Source organism: Gigantopelta aegis, chromosome 10, assembly GCF_016097555.1.
Source record: "Gigantopelta aegis isolate Gae_Host chromosome 10, Gae_host_genome, whole genome shotgun sequence".
In the NCBI taxonomy this organism is placed as follows: Eukaryota; Metazoa; Mollusca; class Gastropoda; order Neomphalida; family Peltospiridae; genus Gigantopelta; species Gigantopelta aegis.
In genome coordinates, this window is record NC_054708.1 from 87604775 (window position 1) to 87628191 (window position 23417).

The following is a 23417-nucleotide window of genomic DNA, read 5'->3' on the forward strand; positions in this document are numbered from 1 at the left end:
ATATCCAACATAACTACAGTTTACCTCGAGATGATTAATTTATCTTTATAACATTTGCAGATTGTGTGCAGGGAATGGGTCACCTGCCCCCTCCCCCCCACCCCCCCCCCCCCCCCCCCCCCCCCCCCCCCCCCCCCCCACCCCCCCCCGGTCCCTGCTCGAGCAGATTAAAAAACCAAAACCAAATTCAATACATATCCCCTATAAACTTCGCTCTCCAGACACCCCTACCTAAAATCCCAGCACACATGCCTGATTTTTTGAAAATTTTCATCCACCATACAAACATAATTACAAAACATTTACTGCTTATATACGCTAACTTATTCATAAAAAGCCATGCACGGTGCCTCTCTCTCTCTCCCCCCACCCCACCCCCACAATCCTTGGATCCACGACTGGTACAGTATAGTACATGCTTTAATCTATTTCAGTAATAAAACAAAAAACCGGTGGCGCCACATAATTATGTGTGACACGCAACGAGAATGTTTTGTGATTGGTTATTGAAAATAATGTAAGTCAAGGTAGTCCCCAGACTAGTTCAGAAGATATTCTTAACCTATCGTTTGTAATTCATTTTTAAAAAATGAAAACAAATATATATCCACTCTGTAGTGATTAATACCATTGTTGTATGTCATGTTGAAAAGACAAAAAGGAAAAACTGGCAGAAAAACAACACACAACAAAACAACAATGAACACCGAGCACATGTACGTATTCGATTATATAGTCGACGTAACTGTTCAAGCAAACATACATGTAGCTAGTTAGAATATCGTCTGCTGTAGTATAAGTAACCACGTTGTAATTATTAATGAAAACAGTTAGCAGCACATACAAGCAATGTATACTACTGCTGTCAAATTGTATGGCGGGAAATGTGCTGTCACATGACCTGTTGTTAATAAATAGAAATAGGGACTGTTTATGCCGTCGGATTATAACTATTTGATTGTGTTTGTACCTTTTTTAGGCATTAAAAGTGATACTTGTTCTATTTTAATGCAACTGTCATAATGTAGTTCATATATAATGGTATATTATGACAACTTTGTAGAGATAAAAGAAACCGCTACCAAAAAACAAGAAACCATAACAAACAATAGCACGCACCATTTGACGGGTATTTTTTGTTTAAAAAACCCCCATAAGATGTACAACAATTTAGCAAATATTTGGATATGTCATTCTAAGATTATTCATTGACATTTTCTTACTTTGTTTTTGACCAAAATGTCAACAATTAATTTAGAATACAATTTTAAAATAAAAACAATGCAAAGTGACGTCATTGTGATGACACTTGACGTGTATACACGTCAACGGCAGGAAACGGGTTAAGTAAACTAAGGAAAGTGAAATTTGAATCAGCATTTTGACAGTGTACTATTTAAAAGGCATCCAATGTGCATACTTTTAACACAAATAGGTAATAATCATATAACATCTGGTTCAGAATATTATCCTGGTGTAAATATTTTTCAAGTTACTAATCGGTAAAGAGTGGTATAGGCCTTCTGATATAAAATGAAACATGGAATGCATGAATAAATTCCTATTTTAGGTCTTGCAGAAATGAGATTTGTTCACTAAACATTCGCGTAAATTTAGTTTTGAAGCACAAATTTAGTTTTGCATTTGTTTTTGCATTTTCCGTTCTTGCATTAAATGTGTTGCGTTTATACTGTAACATGTTATGCAAACTGAAATTGTTTGCAAGTAATTTATTTGATGTAGCCCATAGTTCACACATGTTTAAAAGTTCACCCCATAGTTTACAATGGCATTGTTATTAAGAGTTCACCCCATAGTTTACACATGTTTAAAACCTCAGAGGCCTGGCATTGTTATTAGAGTTCACCCCATAGTTTACACACGTTTAAAAGTTCACCCATAGTTTACACGTTTAAAAGTTCACCCCATAGTTTACACACGTTTAAAATCCCAGAGGCCTGGCATTGTTATTAGAGTTCACCCCATAGTTTACACACGTTTAAAATCTCAGAAGCCTGGCATTGTTATTAGAGTTCACCCCATAGTTTACACACGTTTAAAATCTCAGAGGCCTGGCATTGTTATTAGAGTTAACCCCATAGTGTACACACGTTTAAAATCTCAGAGCCCTGGCATTGTTATTAGAGTTCACCCCATAGTTTACACACGTTTAAAATCTCAGAGGCCTGGCATTGTTATTAGAGTTCACCCCATAGTTTACACACGTTTAAAAGTTCACCCATAGTTTACACGTTTAAAAGTTCACCCCATAGTTTACACACGTTTAAAATCCCAGAGGCCTGGCATTGTTATTAGAGTTCACCCCATAGTTTACACACGTTTAAAATCTCAGAAGCCTGGCATTGTTATTAGAGTTCACCCCATAGTTTACACACGTTTAAAATCTCAGAGGCCTGGCATTGTTATTAGAGTTCACCCCATAGTTTACACACGTTTAAAATCTCAGAGGCCTGGCATTGTTATTAGAGTTCACCCCATAGTTTACACACGTTTAAAAGTTCACCCATAGTTTACACGTTTAAAAGTTCACCCCATAGTTTACACACGTTTAAAATCCCAGAGGCCTGGCATTGTTATTAGAGTTCACCCCATAGTTTACACACGTTTAAAATCTCAGAAGCCTGGCATTGTTATTAGAGTTCACCCCATAGTTTACACACGTTTAAAATCTCAGAGGCCTGGCATTGTTATTAGAGTTCACCCCATAGTTTACACACGTTTAAAATCTCAGAGGCCTGGCATTGTTATTAGAGTTAACCCCATAGTTTACACACGTTTAAAATCTCAGAGCCCTGGCATTGTTATTAGAGTTCACCCCATAGTTTACACACGTTTAAAATCTCAGAGGCCTGGCATTGTTATTAGAGTTCACCCCATAGTTTACACACGTTTAAAAGTTCACCCATAGTTTACACGTTTAAAAGTTCACCCCATAGTTTACACACGTTTAAAATCCCAGAGGCCTGGCATTGTTATTAGAGTTCACCCCATAGTTTACACACGTTTAAAATCTCAGAGGCCTGGCATTGTTATTAGAGTTCACCCCATAGTTTACACACGTTTAAAATCTCAGAGGCCTGGCATTGTTATTAGAGTTCACCCCATAGTTTACACACGTTTAAAATCTCAGAGGTCTGGCATTGTTATTAGAGTTCACCCCATAGTTTACACACGTTTAAAATCTCAGAGCCCTGGCATTGTTATTAGAGTTCACCCCATAGTTTACACACGTTTAAAATCTCAGAGGCCTGGCATTGTTATTAGAGTTCACCCCATAGTTTACACACGTTTAAAATCTCAGAGCCCTGGCATTGTTATTAGAGTTCACCCCATAGTTTACACACGTTTAAAATCTCAGAGGCCTGGCATTGTTATTAGAGTTCACCCCATAGTTTACGCACGTTTAAAAGTTCACCCATAGTTTACACGTTTAAAAGTTCACCCCATAGTTTACACACGTTTAAAATCCCAGAGGCCTGGCATTGTTATTAGAGTTCACCCCATAGTTTACACACGTTTAAAATCTCAGAGGCCTGGCATTGTTATTAGAGTTCACCCCATAGTTTACACACGTTTAAAATCTCAGAGCCCTGGCACTGTTATTAGAGTTCACCCCATAGTTTACACACGTTTAAAATCTCAGAGCCCTGGCATTGTTATTAGAGTTCACCCCATAGTTTACACACGTTTAAAAGTTCACCCATAGTTTACACGTTTAAAAGTTCACCCCATAGTTTACACACGTTTAAAATCCCAGAGGCCTGGCATTGTTATTAGAGTTCACCCCATAGTTTACACACGTTTAAAATCTCAGAAGCCTGGCATTGTTATTAGAGTTCACCCCATAGTTTACACACGTTTAAAATCTCAGAGGCCTGGCATTGTTATTAGAGTTCACCCCATAGTTTACACACGTTTAAAATCTCAGAGGCCTGGCATTGTTATTAGAGTTCACCCCATAGTTTACACACGTTTAAAATCTCAGAGCCCTGGCATTGTTATTAGAGTTCACCCCATAGTTTACACACGTTTAAAATCTCAGAGGCCTGGCATTGTTATTAGAGTTCACCCCATAGTTTACACACGTTTAAAATCTCAGAGGCCTGGCATTGTTATTAGAGTTCACCCCATAGTTTACACACGTTTAAAATCTCAGAGCCCTGGCATTGTTATTAGAGTTCACCCCATAGTTTACACACGTTTAAAATCTCAGAGGCCTGGCATTGTTATTAGAGTTCACCCCATAGTTTACACACGTTTAAAAGTTCACCCATAGTTTACACGTTTAAAAGTTCACCCCATAGTTTACACACGTTTAAAATCCCAGAGGCCTGGCATTGTTATTAGAGTTCACCCCATAGTTTACACACGTTTAAAATCTCAGAAGCCTGGCATTGTTATTAGAGTTCACCCCATAGTTTACACACGTTTAAAATCTCGGAGGCCTGGCATTGTTATTAGAGTTCACCCCATAGTTTACACACGTTTAAAATCTCAGAGGCCTGGCATTGTTATTAGAGTTCACCCCATAGTTTACACACGTTTAAAATCTCAGAGCCCTGGCATAGTTATTAGAGTTCACCCCATAGTTTACACACGTTTAAAATCTCAGAGGCCTGGCATTGTTATTAGAGTTCACCCCATAGTTTACACACGTTTAAAAGTTCACCCATAGTTTACACGTTTAAAAGTTCACCCCATAGTTTACACACGTTTAAAATCCCAGAGGCCTGGCATTGTTATTAGAGTTCACCCCATAGTTTACACACGTTTAAAATCTCAGAAGCCTGGCATTGTTATTAGAGTTCACCCCATAGTTTACACACGTTTAAAATCTCAGAGGCCTGGCATTGTTATTAGAGTTCACCCCATAGTTTACACACGTTTAAAAGTTCACCCATAGTTTACACGTTTAAAAGTTCACCCCATAGTTTACACACGTTTAAAATCCCAGAGGCCTGGCATTGTTATTAGAGTTCACCCCATAGTTTACACACGTTTAAAATCTCAGAGCCCTGGCATTGTTATTAGAGTTCACCCCATAGTTTACACACGTTTAAAATCTCAGAGGCCTGGCATTGTTATTAAAATTCACCCCATAGTTTACACACGTTTAAAATCTCAGAGGCCTGGCATTGTTATTAGAGTTCACCCCATAGTTTACACACGTTTAAAATCTCAGAGGCCTGGCATTGTTATTAGAGTTCACCCCATAGTTTACACACGTTTAAAATCTCAGAGGCCTGGCATTGTTATTAGAGTTCACCCCATAGTTTACACACGTTTAAAATCTCAGAGGCCTGGCATTGTTATTAGAGTTCACCCCATAGTTTACACACATTTAAAAGTTCACCCATAGTTTACACGTTTAAAAGTTCACCCCATAGTTTACACACGTTTAAAATCCCAGAGGCCTGGCATTGTTATTAGAGTTCACCCCATAGTTTACACACGTTTAAAATCTCAGAAGCCTGGCATTGTTATTAGAGTTCACCCCATAGTTTACACACGTTTAAAATCTCGGAGGCCTGGCATTGTTATTAGAGTTCACCCCATAGTTTACACACGTTTAAAATCTCAGAGGCCTGGCATTGTTATTAGAGTTCACCCCATAGTTTACACACGTTTAAAATCTCAGAGCCCTGGCATAGTTATTAGAGTTCACCCCATAGTTTACACACGTTTAAAATCTCAGAGGCCTGGCATTGTTATTAGAGTTCACCCCATAGTTTACACACGTTTAAAAGTTCACCCATAGTTTACACGTTTAAAAGTTCACCCCATAGTTTACACACGTTTAAAATCCCAGAGGCCTGGCATTGTTATTAGAGTTCACCCCATAGTTTACACACGTTTAAAATCTCAGAAGCCTGGCATTGTTATTAGAGTTCACCCCATAGTTTACACACGTTTAAAATCTCAGAGGCCTGGCATTGTTATTAGAGTTCACCCCATAGTTTACACACGTTTAAAAGTTCACCCATAGTTTACACGTTTAAAAGTTCACCCCATAGTTTACACACGTTTAAAATCCCAGAGGCCTGGCATTGTTATTAGAGTTCACCCCATAGTTTACACACGTTTAAAATCTCAGAGCCCTGGCATTGTTATTAGAGTTCACCCCATAGTTTACACACGTTTAAAATCTCAGAGGCCTGGCATTGTTATTAAAATTCACCCCATAGTTTACACACGTTTAAAATCTCAGAGGCCTGGCATTGTTATTAAGAGTTCACCCCATAGTTTACATGCGTTTAAAATCTCAGAGGCCTGGCATTGTTATTAGAGTTCACCCCATAGTTTACACACGTTTAAAATCTCAGAGGCCTGGCATTGTTATTAGAGTTCACCCCATAGTTTACACATGTTTAAAAGTTCACCCCATAGTTTACACACGTTTAAAATCTCAGAGACCTGGCATTGTTATTAGAGTTCACCCCATAGTTTACACACGTTTAAAATCTCAGAAGCCTGGCATTGTTATTAGAGTTCACCCCATAGTTTACACACGTTTAAAATCTCAGAGGCCTGGCATTGTTATTAGAGTTCACCCCATAGTTTACACACGTTTAAAATCTCAGAGGCCTGGCATTGTTATTAGAGTTCACCCCATAGTTCACACATGTTTAAAAGTTCACCCCATAGTTTACACACGTTTAAAATCTCAGAGGCCTGGCATTGTTATTAGAGTTCACCCCATAGTTTACACACGTTTAAAATCTCAGAGGCCTGGCATTGTTATTAGAGTTCATCCCATAGTTTACACACGTTTAAATCTCAGAAGCCTGGCATTGTTATTAGAGTTCACCCCATAGTTTACACACGTTTAAAATCTCAGAGGCAGCCTGGCATTGTTATTAGAGTTCACCCCATAGTTTACACACGTTTAAAATCTCAGAGGCCTGGCATTGTTATTAAGAGTTCACCCCATAGTTTACACACGTTTAAAATCTCAGAAGCCTGGCATTGTTATTAAGAGTTCACCCCATAGTTTACACACGTTTAAAATCTCAGAGGCCTGGCATTGTTATTAAGAGTTCACCCCATAGTTTACACACGTTTAAAATCTCAGAGGCCTGGTATTATTATTTGAGTTCACGATGTGTGAAGTGATCACCATTGACCTGTCCGATCTCCCTGGTCCCATGTCGACTCCAGCTCACTGACCAGGCCTCCCTTGGTCCTCGCCCGCCTGGGTCTCCGGTCCTCGTCGTCGCCGGCCCCGCCCTTGTTCTTCTCGATGGCTGCCTGAATACACCGGTCCACGTGCTGCTCATACTCCAGTCCCGAAGGGATGTCTTCGGAGCAGATCATACACACCTCCATCGGCCTGCTACAAGATAGAAACACATAAACAGTATTCGGAGCAGATCATACACACCTCCATCGGCTTGCTAGAAGATAGAAACACATAAACAGACTCCCGAGCTGCTCCCATTGTAATATGTTTTCAGCAGAGCCATTTTAACAACTAAAATTACATATTAAATGCTTGTTCTTGTTTCGAACATCAGTGTGTATATTTAATCATTAATGGGTTTCCAGTCGTACTAATATTTCTACATCAATAATTTTGTAGATATGAAAACATCTACATTACAAAATAAAAAGAAGTTTGAGTTATTGGTTTTAATTTGTTTTGTTTAACGACACCAATAGAGCAGGCATCGAATTTTACCACGGCAACGACGGCAAGTGCCTTCGTTGCCCTCCTTACTTGCCGTTGTGCCCCGAAAATCGAACGTTATCGACGGCAAGGAAAATGCCTTTGTGCCCTTCCTGGTTTGCAACCGTGCCCTTCCCAGATCTACATATGATCATTTATTGTTTCACTGACAATTTCGAATAAAAAGTGTTAAAACACCCTTATTTCATTATGTTTTAAAATTTATTTACGTTACAACTCGCGTTATCAACAATCAAGGAGGCTACGTTGCAAGAGACTGCATCATGGACGCAGCTATATTGTGATCACGTGAACACTTCGTGGGACAAGGTCGGTATATCTTTATGTTAATTACGCACTGCCTTTATACTATAGTTTTCTTGTATTAATTTGATTGGTAACTGTTCGACATACTACCCAAAGAAACTAACTCAAATGGATGTGTAATTACCATTTGAAAATTTAGCGTATTATATCAAAATGAAAAAGGAAATTATACCCCAATATAGGTCACACAACCACCGATTCACACAGACACACTCGCACGCACGTGCTCATGTCATGATTTCCCTAGTATTAGTTAACAGAAATGCCACGGAAAGGAAGACTAAAAAAAAGGAAAGAACAGGAGCTTAGCTCGGCAGCAGCAAAGTGCGTCAAGCTGTCCAAATTCTTCGGGTATGAGTATTTCTACTAAACTTAGTTATATTAGCTATTGAACTGCAGTTTTCTTTTCCAACATCAATAACTTGGCACCAGTCCAGTTGTCTCAACTGTCTTCTTGTCCTGAGAATTTCTAACAAATTGATCGTCAAGTAGGCCTGCTATATATCTATATGTAACGATAACATACATACAAACATACATACATACATGTACATTTTATTAAAATTTGACGGCACAGGTACCATTTGTTTGATAATTTTCGTGTTCACTCATGACATTATTAAAGGCAGTCAGTACAACCGTTACAAGACGAAAACAGAGATGAACTCCCGAAATTTTTCTCCTTGTAGCACCTGCACCAATCATCAATTTGTCCGTTCAATGCCATTGCCAAGAATGAAATCGAAAATGATCAAACTAAAGGTCTAGAGTCAGATTTAAGAAACGTTATATATTTTACATGTAATACTGACGACCATTCGGCGATTTTAGTCAAAGTACTTAACAATCCATAATGAGCCTTTGATCGTCGGACATTTCCAAACTGACTAAGCGCCATGACCGAACATAAATTATATAGAATCGCGCTTTGAAGGTCACACAGTTTAATATTAACGGTAATTTTGTGCGACACAAATGTTTTGACGAAAATGCAGTTTTTGTTTTGAAGCGGTTCGATATTGGGTAGGAAAAATGCTATTTTTTAAGTGTTCAAACAGTCATTGATTCGACATGCGCGTTTTAACGGTACCTGCACAGAACACAGATACAGTCGCTAAAATGTCATCGCGTTTGCTATTAATAGACACAAGCGAGAAGCCGTAAGCGCCCGACTTATTCCGAATGGGTCTGGCTAACCGCCAGATTGGACGGTTGCCAACATGTTCTACAATTATTTATTTTCACAGCTGCTCCTTAGTACAATTTTGTGCAGTAAACGTATATGTAATTAAACAATAAATTAATTAAATATTTAACAATATGAAAATCAAAATTATTAAAGTGTTAAATTAATAGAATTTTTGTAGTTTTCACCATATAATGTAAATGTTATTTGAATCAGTAGCGTAACCGAGTCTTTATTTGGGGGGGGGGGGGGGGGGGCAGACCTTTGTCCGGGGGGCCAATGTTGTATTTATTGTGTACAATCAAATGTGAAATGGGGGGGGGGGGGGGGGCGATGTTTTGAAGGGGGGCACCGCCCCCCCCCCCCAGGTCCCCCGTAGTTACGCCACTGATTTGAATTAAATCTTTGTCTAAACTCTTTACTCACATGCTATCAAACTATATTACGCCCACTCGTCATCTTAAATATATAGAACTTTATCACTTAGATAAGAAAAAAAGAAACAACAAACTTTGTATCTAATTTTGCTTCATTAAGATAGCTTGCTGCTTTTTTTTTCATTTAACATTAACAAATTAAAAGAAATTAATTTATTTGGCAATACCGTACTTACAAGTGTTTTTGTTATTCATCCCATTCCTGGTCACGAGTACATTGTTATTTATTAAAGCCACACATTGATTAATATATTATAGGGCATTTTGACAGGCAGTCAAATGTTTGCAGGCTTGTTAAAAAATATATGTTCCTGGATGGGAAGGTGTGATTGATTTCATTATAGTTTTACCATCCAATACTTAACAAGCAAGTTGTCATGCATTTGCCATTCTACTCTTCCTTCAGTTGCATGAATCTTGTAACAACTGACATGGATATATTATAATTGTCTAATTTAATTGAATTTTTAATTTTATTCAGCTCCAAGCCCGAGTCATCAGGAAATGATGCTGATGCTGATTCAGTACCTTCCTTGGAACCTCTGCCTGAGTCTACTACTGTTGTGTCTTCCAATGTGGACCAGGGTCCAAGTACTAGTAAAGCTGGAAATCCCGAAGAAAGTGTAGTTAACATCACTAAAGCACCGAAGTACAAGTGTAAGGTGACAACAATACTTTCCTGGAAAACGGACTGGGATTGGATAGGATTCCAGGAAAAAGACGGGTATGTTACACTGGTATGGTGCGAAGTTTGTAAGGCCTACTATAGTGAAGATGGAAAAAGCAGTTTACACCAAGGACAGTCACAATTATGCGAATTGGAAGCATATATAAAGGGGACTGCGAATGTGAAAAAAGATACTGCCCGGACCCACAATGCTAGCAAGCTGCATCGAGATGCGATTAAGGCGACCAAGGCCACCAAAGAGATGCCTGTTATTTACAGGCACCTTAAAAAAATGGACAAAGAGACATTTACAAGAATGTGTCACCTTTTTGATTGGGCATACACAGTCGCACACTCAGAACTTTGTTTTACAAACTTTCCAGTCTTAATTAGTGTAGAAAAAAAACATGGAGTCAACCTTGGTAACACTTATGCCAATGACAAGGCATGCCGAACCTTTGTTGATGAAATTGGTGAAACGATGGCAGACGACTTGAAGCATCTGTTTTCCACGGAACCCTTCTACTGTTCAATCCTGTTTGATGGCAGCACTGACAAGAGCCTCTCGGAAAAAGAAGTAATTAGTGTTAAGTTGCTTGAGGACGGACTGCCTAGGTTCAAACTTCTTGGGTAAGTAAGTGTTTACTTCTTGTGATAACGTGACTTTTTATGACATATATGGCTTAGACTAGTCACCCTAGCTACATAAATAATTGCACCATTAATAAATAAAGTTCTCCTTTATTCTTCTAGAATTACAGAACCTGGTCAATGTACTGCTGAGGGCATATACAATGCAATTACTGCAAAGACTCGAGAAATGCAGCTTGACATCAAGACATGCTGTGTTGCAACAGCAGCTGATGGAGCTTCAGTTAATTTTGGGAAAGAATCTGGTGTACTGGTTCGACTGAAGAAAACAATGCCATGGCTTATAATGATACACTGCATTGCACATCGTCTTGAGTTGGCCCTGAAAGATTCATTCAAGGGTTCATTTTATGAACTTGAGGTGAATTATATTCTTGACTTTTTAAGATCATGGTATGTGCTGTCATGTCTGGAAAATGCACACAATACATGTAATTTCAAGTAATAGGGAAGCATTGTTTAGTAAGACGTCACCTGTAAAAACAATATGGTTAGATTAATGTAAGGTTCAAATAACTATTAAAGGCAAGCTTACAAATGTACATTAAACTGACTAAATATCGTATTGTCATACAAAGCTAAACGCAATTCACTGCACCATGTTGAAATGCTGCATCCTATTTACATTGAGTGGTTTCTGGTAGAATATAATATTGTACCACGCTTTGGTGTCAGTCCCATTGATTTTACCCGTGGTGTATCCCATAGTTAGGCCCGGGCCCCCCTAAATTTTGCGACAGTTATAATTATATTATATTTTTTAAACGTCCTACCTATGTGGCAGCAGCGGGTTTCCTCTAAAAATTTGTCAAAATGACGTCCAATAGCCGCTGATAAGATAACAATCAATGTGCTCTAGTAGCGTCGTTAAATAAAACAAACTTTACTTTTTATATCATTGGCCCCCCCCCCCCCCCCCCCCCCCCCCCCCCCCCCCCCCCCCCCTAAATGGATTTTCTGGATCCGCCACTGAAATCTCTCGGAAAAGGATGATGTAACTACAACTTAACTATACCAAGTGTACCAAAACATAATTATGTACTAAATATACCTGGTTTAACTAAATCAATTATTGTTGACATATGCTAGTTGGCCAAACATAAGAAATGGATTATGCACAATGTTATTTTTGTCAATGAGATGACTTGAAATATATAAAAAAATTCCTTGGTATATATCTTCTTTTCATCTTCATTATATTTTATTTGAGTATTGCTAATAATCTGAAAATAGGATCATCATGTTAGTTTCTGAAAAATTTTACTGTTTGTAAAAAATGGTTTCATTTGTTTTTTGAGAAATACTTATTATGTTTCTTTTTGCCTTCTATTTTTCAGATAGATAATCTGATGATGCATCTATATTATATGTACCGGCGATCTGTCAAGAAATGGCACGAGCTTCAGAGAACAGCTGAGACATTTGGTGAACATGTAGTGAAACCATCACGATCTCAGGGCACCAGATGGATAGATCATCGCAGAAAGGCATTAACAGCCCTGATCCAGGATTACCGCTGCATTGTAACACAACTCCAAGAGCAAGGATCCGAATTGCGAAAAGACATCCCAGCAGGAGACCGTGCAAAAATGAGAGGATATTCCAAACTCATGACCTCACACCGCTTCGTACTATACTTAGCTTCCTACCAGGATCTTGTGGAAGACCTGGCAGAATTGTCGCTCTCACTCCAAGATGACAATCTTCCAATTTCTGGTGTACGAGCAAACATTGATCTTGCGCAGGCTAACCTCATTTCAATGGTCAATAATCCAGGGAGAAATCTACGTAGAGTCCTACTTGAGACCACAGCTGCTGAAAATGATGGCGTTGTAAGATTTAAAGGTATCGAGTTGGTGACATCTCCTTCTGAAGTGGACACGTTCAACAGAAAGTCGAAAGAGATAATAGAAAGGATCACCATTTGCATCTCTAGCAGATTCCGAAATTTTGTTGATGACCCAGTGCTTTCAGCAGCTGATATTTTAGACCCAACAAACTACCCAACAGATCATCAAGCTCTTGCTGTTTATGGACAAAAGGAAATTACAACCCTCACAGATCATTTCAATGCACTTCTAGTGAAAAAGGGCTGCCAGGTAGATGAGATAGAACGGGAGTGGGCCAAGCTGAAATATGATATATCTCGAAATCACAGACAGGAGGCATTCTATCCGTTATGGCAAAAGATGCTTACCCAGAAGGAGGACCGGTACAGCAACGTACTCCACCTTGTACGAATTCTACTGGTCTGCCCTATTGCCACTGCGCATGTCGAGCGTCAGTTCTCATACATAAAGAGAATTCTGGGAGACTGGCGTCTCAACCTGGGCCTGAGTACCATCCAGCATTTACTCCGAATATGTTCTGAGGGACCCGAGCCTGAAAAATTTCCAGCCAGCGCCTGCAGTCAATCGATGGAGGTCTTCCTGTGTTAAATCCAGGAGGCCTGAAATCATGCCTTATGGCCCGAGAAAGAAGGCAAAATCCATTGCTGCTACTCCTACAGATTATGAGCAAGTGGACAGTGATACTGACACAGACTAGAGTAGACAAACATCAGAGTGAGAAACTCTTTGCACATATCCGAGTTAGGATATTTTTGTTTTATTATGGTTCATGAATATGTACCGTATACTGAACTTATTTTCATTGTCATACATAAATGTAGTCTAGTCACCTTGTAACACATGGTTTCTCGGCTAGGGGAATAGCCAAACCATCTATGCATAGCCTAGTTTCAGTCAATGAAGAGAAACTATCTTCTAGTCAGCTTGACAAAAACGGCAAAAGTACACTAAGTTCAGTTCAGCATTGGATAGTGACCACATTATCAGTCTATTCGCAACTTACTTGTACAATACACAATTCATTATATGACTATGGTACTCTTCGGAGTGTGATTCAGATGGAAAATGAGGATTATTCACTGAAGTTAATGTGCAGTTATCCAGTGAAGTGATTGGTGCTATTTAATGTTCATTATCTTCAAAAGTAGTAACATTGAGGTATCCAACGTGACATTTTCATAGTATTGATCTTTCTTTCTCGTTCTTGATCATAATGGCATAGACTGTCATTCTCAGGTCATTTCTTTGTGAGAATTATTTGGTATGATAGAATTGACAAGTTGTATAGTATTTTTTTAACAATATTATTTCAAATGTGTGTTATTGTTTGCTATACAGGTTGGTATAAAGTTTAAACACAGGACCACTGTCTATTACATTTAGAAGATTAAAAGTTTCTATTTTACAATAATTATTTGAATTATTATCCAAGTAGTAGTTAGTATGCGGATATGCTTATGAATGTATCAGTCATAGAGTAATAATCAAGTGACTCACCCATTCCCTTATGGAATAGTCCTAGGCCTTCAGTAGTAACATTACAGTTTGTAATAATATGGGATAATTTTATAGAAAATAAGTTGCCTTCGTGCCTCTTTTATGAAGGAAAACTTTGCCTTGGTGCCCCTCCAACTTGCCTTGGTGCCCCAATTTTTGTTCTTGACACGAAGGCAACATTTGCCGTGCCCTCAAAAAGTTAAAATTCGATGCCTGATAGAGCACATGTCGAACATTTGGTAATTCTGGCTCGTGATCAGAGGAAACCCGCTATATTTTTTTAATGTAGAAAAGGATCTTTTGTGCACTTTTCCACAGACAGGAAAGCACATATCACGGCCTTTGACCAGTTGTGGTGCACTGGTTGGAACGAGAAAAGCCCCAATAAGTTGAATGGATCCACCAGTGGTTTGATCGTACAATGCAAGCACCTCAAGCAAGCACTCGACATCCTGCTCTATTGGTTTTAAAGCACATCATACACTGTAACACTTCTGTTTGTCTGTTAGAACATTTAAAACCACTTTTTACATCCACACCCACGTGACATACCTCTGTTTCATCTGTGCTGCTTTCTTCCTCACTGCAGACATGTCTATGTCATCTCGTGTCCCTGTCAAAGTGAACATTCCACACACATTATTATCAAAGTATGAATACCAAGCAGGAAACCACCGTAACATGAACAAAACCCCATAGAAATGGAATTTTTACCTAATTAACAGTTTGTATTTGGATTTAACACTTGCTGACCCCGTCCCCTATTCACCCCTCATTGGGAGAGTGGGTCAGCTAGTGCCATGAATAATTACATCACTTGGAAACCTCACCACCTGATCCCTACAAATAACATCAATAAGCACAACGTTTTCTTTCAAACTGTGGTAAAGAATGTTAATTTTGGAAGGGCTATTTCTATTGACATTTTTGCAAATAAAATATCCAGGGTTCATACACTTAAAGGAAGTCAAAATTCAAGGGTTTTTCAAGCACTTTCCAAGTCAACTTTACCAAAATTCCAGGACCTTACCGAGTTAATGGTGGACAACTTATGACTAAACATTTGCATTTGCGCTCCCCACAACCACATTTTGAGGCAATGTCGCTGTCAGAAAATATATCCACAGGTCCTTAAACACGCAAGTGCCAACCATCTTTGTGGGTTTACAATAGATTCATTAACTTGACACACTCCCTGAATTTGCTAAATACCCAGCGGCAAAAAGTGACAAACTTTCTTTTCCAATATGGCGACGCTGTCGCTTAGATCTCGTGGCCGCGTGATTCTAGCATTGCGAGATGAAAAAAAATTCAAACATCAACTGAGCCGGTAAACATCGATTGGCCGGACGATTGGCATTTGATTGTGCCGCGGAAATGAAACGAATAATTTAATTACATGTTAAATAAAGTAAATAAAGCCTCCGTTTTAGGCGTTTATGTTTTATTTGACATCAAATTATAATTTTCAAGGGTTTTCCAGACCGCAAGATGATTTTCAAGGGTATTCAAGCACTGGAATACATTAGTTTATTTTCAAGGGTTTTCAAGGGTTTGCCAGGCGCGTACGAACCCTGAATATCTCCATTCCCCAAGATATTGAAATGTCTGTAACTGTTAACAGTCCGTAAACAATGAAAGTCCCTGTCAGGAATATAACAACAGATGAAATGGAGTGGTAATGAGTAAAATGTGAACTTACAATCATCCCGACGTCTTCTTTCCTCCGCACTTGTGTGTGCATCCGTTCTTTTGTCTTCACTGTGCGACCTTTCACCTGGGTTTCTATGCACATCTACTGCCGCATGGATGTCCCTAAATGAGTTACACAGGTGTAATCTAGTAAGTATTACAACAGACTCTGGTTGCACTTCCTAAGTTGTGTACTGTAGTTAACTTGCATTTAATACAAGTTGAAACATGCTAATGGATGCGATTCTACGTACCCATAACCATAGCTGGATAACATAAATATCTGCAGGTTTTCGGTCCACAAGATTTTTGAAATATTCAAGAACTGAGAAATTACATCATAATACACAATGCATACATTTTACATGTATGGAGCAACTTGTAACCGTTACATATAGCTCTGAAATGTAGGAAAAAGAAAGAAGTGTTTTATTTAACGACGCACTCAACACATTTTATTTACGGTTATATGGCGTCAGACATATCGTTAAGGACCACACAGATTTTGAGAGGAAACCCGCTGTCGCCACTACATGGATTTTGTGAAAAAGCAGATTTTTTAAATTAACACAATTTAACCCAAAATCGCAAGAATAAAAAAAAAAAGATATATTACAATAAGTTATATGAACACTACATAATGTCATATATACTTGTTAACCTTAGATCTTGGCATTTAAAAAAAAAAAAAAAAAAAAAAAACCACAATAAATTAATTAAAAATATATATTATTATTAAATTTTTTTAAAGTTTAAATATTATTATGATTTAATACATTTTTTTTTTTTTTAAATAACTCTTTTATCCAACAAGAAATTAAAAAATTAATTAGTACATTTACGGTATTACACTTACAGGTTACATCATCATTTGTGGTTAGTGTAGCTAAGTACCTAAGACAAATTTATATAAATCTTATACATTAATATTCAGTTTTTACTATTATGAGGAAGAGTGGCATGGTACTTATTTAAAATCATTATAATGATGCAATAAAAAAGAAAGAAAGAAATGTTTTATTTAATGACGCACTCAACACATTTTATTTACGGTTATATGGCGTCAGACATATGGTTAAGGACCACACAGATTTTGAGAGGAAACCCGCTGTAGCCACTTCATGGGCTACTCTTTCCGATTAGCAGCAAGGGATCTTTTATTTGCGCTTCCCACAGACAGGATAGCACAAACCATGGCCTTTGCTGAACCAGTTATGGATCACTGGTCGGTGCAAGTGGTTTACACCTACCCATTGAGCCTTGCGGAGCACTCACTCAGGGTTTGGAGTCGGTATCTGGATTAAAAATCCCATGCCTCGACTGGGATCCGAACCCAGTACCTACCAGCCTGTAGACCGATGGCCTGTGTCCATTACTGCTCATTGTCTTTGTTTTTAAAATATATTTTGTTTTGATTCATGTGCACAGTAGAACCAGTGATTTTCCACGATCGCGGAAACGGACTGAAATCCCATTGTGAAACGGAAATTTACATTTGGAAACGGAATTACGATTTTCCGCAAAGTTAAAAAAATTAATACTATTTTACTATTGCCACACACTGTAAAACTGACGACTGACCCGTGCGCAGTGCTACTGGCAAACGCTAGACTGGATTATGCGCTTCACGGTAAACCAAATGGTCACATTGGGAACCAATCAAATACTTCGCGAACGTTAGCGAAATGTTTGCTGGCTGAACTTGGGGCTGGTTTACTGCTTAGTCTATTGCGCCTGCGCAGATGGGACAGGTTTTTTTCCCAGGAGTAAATTTAGCCAGAAGTTTGTCGCTAACGCTTGTCTTGGAAGACAGATTTTAACGCTACACATTAAACTGAATGACTATTTCAAGAACAACCAGTCAAAATATGTTTGCAAACGTTTAGCAAAAGAAAAAAACCCCGGCTGGCTGAACATTGCAATGTAACTTTTTTTCCGCGCACACTTCAATTTGCTGACAACATTAGACTGTCAAAGAGATGATAAAATAAATGTTTACGTTTTGTGAACCCTAAGCCTCGTTGAATAAAACAGTGCACTTAATTGTTGGACAATCATGCTTTAGGCCTATGTAGTTATTATCATTGTAGCCTTTGCTCCTGATGTGATTTTCGCTACTAATATGTAGCCTTACTTTGATTTAATGAGGAATAGCGACGCATGTCGACACCAGTCGATTTTCGGATCCTTTAATTTGTCACAACTTATGTTAGTTCAATTGTTAATTACATATTGTAGTCTGAAATGGAAATGAAACGGAATTTACAAAAACATGAAACGGAAAATAGCTTCTTTTTTTTTCTTTTTTAAACGGAAAACCACTGAATCATACTTGTTCTATTCTTGGGCCAACAATTTCACCAACTATATACATTACAAGTGGACCACATTGCACACTTCTGTGTAACAGACTCCGGCCCATAGAGCCCCCCCCCCCCATTACTGAGTGTCTGTAGCTCTCGATAAACCCCCAACTCCTACTCTGTCAGTTTCAACGCCTACTAGTACTTCGTGTTGCAACCGCTGCATGTTTGATGTTTAAATGACAAGCAGGTCATATTTTGGTGTTCCTGCCATGTTTGATGTTTAAATAACAAGCAGGTCATATTTTGGTGTTCCTGCCATGTTTTGATGTTTAAATGACAAGCAGGTCATATTTTGGTGTTCCTGCCATGTTTTGATGTTTAAATGACAAGCAGGTCATATTTTGGTGTTCCTGCCATGTTTTGATGTTTAAATGACAAGCAGGTCATATTTTGGTGTCCCTGCCATGTTTTGATGTTTAAATGACAAACAGGTCATATTTTGGTGTTCCTGCCATGTTTGATGTTTAAATGACAAGCAGGTCATATTTTGGTGTTCCTGCCATGTGTTGTATGATCTGAAAAACATTGTCATACCTGAATTCACCATCTTCATCGAGATCTGAAAAAAATAAAAAATAAAATCCAAGGAATTATCATATATAGAACATGTTCTAACATGCAAATCACACATACCATGTAAATATCAGATCGTATTTAATTTTAATCTGAATGGAAAATACAAAGAGAATCTTGGCAAATACTGACTTAAAATCTGTAACACAATTTAGTTTTTTGTAGTCAAATACGATTCAATGAAAATATGGTCTTGTTAAAAAGGTTAATTCTCAAATCATTTGATAAAACCCACAAATATATCTATTCTGACAAGAATTGTGTGGAATTAAATGTCTCGCCTCTCTTAAATGTATTTGGTGTCGCTGATAGTTTGATATATATATATTCATTTCAATAAAATATTTAATACAAGAAATTCAATTAAAATTTTAATTTAATAATAAAAATAACATGCATTAAGAAGAACATTCATTGATATAATTATGAACAAAGTTTCACTGATGTAGGACTTATAGTCTGTGAGAAATGGAGCTAAACACGAAAATAGTAATAAATATATGTTGATCAAATGAAATATATTTGATAGGTGTATTTTGAAATATATTTACCAAATTTAAAGTTAAAGCAGCTGACCTGGGTTTTTTAAAGTTGTTTTTTTTTTATTAAAAACACCACAAACATTTAAAACACAGACAAAGACATTTTTAGTTTTTGGACATTACAAACATGGATGATGATGAGATGAATGGTGAAGCCGCAATATTTCCATTTCGGTATGGGACTACTTGACAGGGCCGTGCTCCACGCTTGTTGTTAGTTGAGCTATCTCGGTATCACCCAAGCCCGTGGTACACGGAACCTGCTGTGCATGCCAGGTAATCATCCCCCATGTGGGGTCATACACTCGGGAGACACACCCATAATCACACCCGTGAGGTGGGTGAAACTCAGTGTATATGGCCATATACCTACCCATTGAGACTAGTGGGGCACTCACTCTGGGTTGGAGTCAGTACTGTCATGAAAAATCCCCCATTGCCTCAGGTGGGATACGAACCGAGTACCTACCAGCATAAACATCTGATGGCATAACCGTTACCTGACCAAGACCGATCATTAGAATTTAGTGTAAAACATTTCCAGATGTTTATTATTAACGTACAAATTATTTATAACGTGTTGCTAATTATTAATTTTGACAAATCCAACGAATGTTTGGTCATCCTGGTGTATGTACAAGTTCAAAATGCATTTTATACGAAACAGAAAAAATACATACTTTGAAACTACATGTAAGGTCAGCCAACTTTAAAATAGGCTCAATAGTGGGCCATCAAAAAGACACTGAAAATTACCGTTCATCTGCCCACTATGCTGGTGTTTTCGTTTGCGTGTTTGATGGATGACTGGGCCATCACACTCAGACGCATGCAGCTCAATTTGACTGCTGTTGAAAAACTCATTACACAATGGACAAGCAACATGACTCACTGCCTATAATGAAATAAATCCACTTTGAAAGATAATAAGTCAACATATTTTAGTAGCATCAACAGATTAACTTAAAGCAAAATTTTAAGGTAAAACTTGATTAATAATGTGAAGAAATCATTTCATTTGTACATCTACTATAAGAAAGTCGAAATCGTAGCATTTTAAGTTACACACTACAGAAATTACTGACATGAAACAATAAAAATGTCTTCTACCTGCAGCTTAAATAAACTTCAAATTACATATTACTAAATATATTATAATAAATATATTTATCATATAATAGCTATAATATCCAGTGTAATCAAGGTATGTGATATTTTTCAGATCACATACTTTCAAAATTTGATAACTTTGTAATTAGATGTAAATTAATCGAGGTCACGGCACTATGTTTATAGACATTTAAACAAATGTACTACGGTGACATTCCATAACTGATGTATGCATTCAGCCATCAAACAAAAACATTTCAATAGCAACTTTACACTAAAAGCAGTCCAGCGTTTAGAAAACAAAAAAAACATTAAGCACTAGTTTATTTTCATGTAAGGATATATAAAAGAAGACATCATTTCCACTAAAAAAAGGACATGTCACATATTCTTATGTCATTTGAATGTAGAGTAATGGCTGACTGGAATTAAAAGTTGTGTATACAGTTTACAAAAACATGTTGTATTAAGCTTGAGATTACACATGATAAAGAAATTATTACCCTTGTGTTTTTCGGTATCGTTAATATATATTAGGAATCAAAATAATGCATTATGCTCGCCAGAGGTTCGCGTAATACAATTTCTATTCCTAATATATGATATTGGTGATACTGAAAAACACAGGTAATAACCTCTATTTACCAATAAGATAAATGAAATAAAATAGAAAAAAATATCTATGATGACAAATGAAGCACAAACGAACCTCTTCTGGTGTATTCTTTGTTTCGTGGTCATCATCCTCTATGTGGACCACAGCAGGGGGACTCACAGACGAAGTCAAGGTATTAGGGGCAGTATTTCCAGCAGTATTGAAAGGGGCGGTGGATTGCGGTAAAGGTTCAGTCTGAAGCAGATGAATGCTGTTGTCTGAATTATCCACCATGAAAGACTTTCTCGACAGTTTCTTCCAGCTTCGTTTTGTCACCGGATATTCTGATTCCGAGGATGAAGAATCGCGATTCCCTGAATCAGCCACTCTCTGAGGTGATTCATCAGGACGATTGCTTCTTCTTGTAGCCTGTGCAGACGGCCGTTTTGTACTACCTTTCCCAGACACATCGTCATCTGAAGAATCGTGATCTGCACCAATATCAACATGGTCACCAATGGTCTTCGTGGGATCGTCACCACTTCGCTGTGATGATGTTTGATTGCTGTTTGTTTTAAACAGCACCTTCTTCATCTGCTGTGACAGACTATCAAACTTCCACTCTATCTCCACCTCACTGTTTCTGTCACGAGGTGTGGTCCCAGACTTCTTCTCATTCATAACCAAATCTCTTGATGGAACCCTCCCCAACGTTGTCCATTTCTTCACAGACATAGAACTTGAAGATTCGCTGCTCTCCGAATCACTGACGACATCCACCACATCATCTACTTCAGCCAAATCTGCCTCCTGTGAAGGTTGTTTCTGATACGGCTTGATTTCCCCTTGTGAATTGAGAAGAGAATTAGAGCTTTGACTGGCATTCATTACAAGATTGTTATCAACATTAGCAGTAGTGACAGTCGCAGTAGCCGTAGCTGCATTTCTCAAGGATCTGAATCCACCATCAACACTATTACAGGCCTCCTCAGTGTCAGCATTGTAGAAATCATCATCTTCGTCACACAATGTCTGCGACACTCTCTCCTCACTCTGAAGAGTAGCTTCCAAGGGAACGTACTCTGTTGGTTCTCTATTCAGGTAAGAATCGCCTGGCCCAGGCTCAATGGACGGAATATCAGGAAGCGACTCAACCAAGTCATCATTTTCTATGTCGGCTTGTTTCTGAGAAAATTGTTTCCGGGACTCTACATCGTCCTGTGGCTGACTCTCTGAATCGTCACTCCAAGAAAACGAGGGTTGTCCGCGTCGTTTGATGTCGAGAGTGCGAGACATGTGACGGCCGACAGGAACGGGAGTGCCCCAATCCACGTGACCCACGATCACAGACTGAGCTGATCGGACTTTGCGGATATACAGGTCAAACAGTTGAAGAATCACTTTAGCATACATGACAGGATCCTGTGGGGATGGACTGAACAATGGAGCAGATAGTCGCATCTGAAAATGAAGTAAAACTTCATAAGGCCCATTCCAGAACTGATCATGTAGGGAGAGGTAATGTTTTGGCATATCCACCACCCACAAACATTTACAGAAAGGGAAAAAAACCCTGCAGCACACCCACACGCCAAACTATTATTAGGGTGCCTCCCACCTCCCTCCCCCACTATCTCATCAATTGTACAACCCTAACTGGAAATAACTCTTTGACTGGTACAGATTTTCAATAATTTTTAAAAGAAAGGAATATTGAACGACACCCCTGCACATTGCTTAAAGATTGTGACACTTGGCCTGCAAGACACCTGTTAAGCCACGTTTTATTAATTTGCATAAACACTTTTCAACAAATATTTATTACAACTGCAAGACATTAATACATGCTTGTTCTCCAATGCCGTTCATAATATTGAAAATAAATATTCTTCAAAAAAATAATACTAATAATATGATGGAGAAAAAAGTGAGCTGTTGTGATTGTTATGAATTTGTCTGATTACATCAATTTAAAAATAAAAATAAATAATTAACAGCAATATCTTTACCACCAATAATTAATAAAATGCTAAAGTCATACCTTTTCTTTGTATTTTCTGTGGGATGACAAGGTAAGCAACCAATGAAAAAGAAGAAAACATACAAATGAAATATAAAGCATATCAACAAAATGTCAACGTAAAGATGTGATAAATCAATGTAACTCAAAACAACATTATACAGTACTAGTTGAAGAAACCTCAAAAGCAACTCATCAGTTCAGACTAAGTGCTTCT

At 38.1% G+C, this 23417-nt stretch overlaps 1 protein-coding gene across 6 annotated transcripts in view; it reads right to left on the reverse strand.

Annotated features, from left to right (window-relative positions):
* The window catches only part of LOC121384066, a 61904-nt gene that overhangs the window by 6598 nt on the left and 31889 nt on the right, over positions 1-23417 (reverse strand). For 3 of the 6 annotated variants that reach the window (XM_041514284.1, XM_041514287.1, XM_041514286.1), the window contains 7 exons: positions 23222-23237; positions 21295-22641; positions 20232-20370; positions 18895-18919; positions 16005-16117; positions 14855-14915; positions 7146-7354 (listed from right to left, as the gene is read on the reverse strand). In XM_041514284.1, coding sequence (XP_041370218.1) covers positions 7146-7354; positions 14855-14915; positions 16005-16117; positions 18895-18919; positions 20232-20370; positions 21295-22641; positions 23222-23237 — 1910 coding nt within the window. Of the gene's footprint in view, positions 1-7079; positions 7355-10760; positions 10867-14854; positions 14916-16004; positions 16118-18894; positions 18920-20231; positions 20371-21294; positions 22642-23221; positions 23238-23417 lie in introns of those variants that run through there. The other 3 variants (XR_005959336.1, XR_005959335.1, XM_041514285.1) reach the window with 3 other exon arrangements.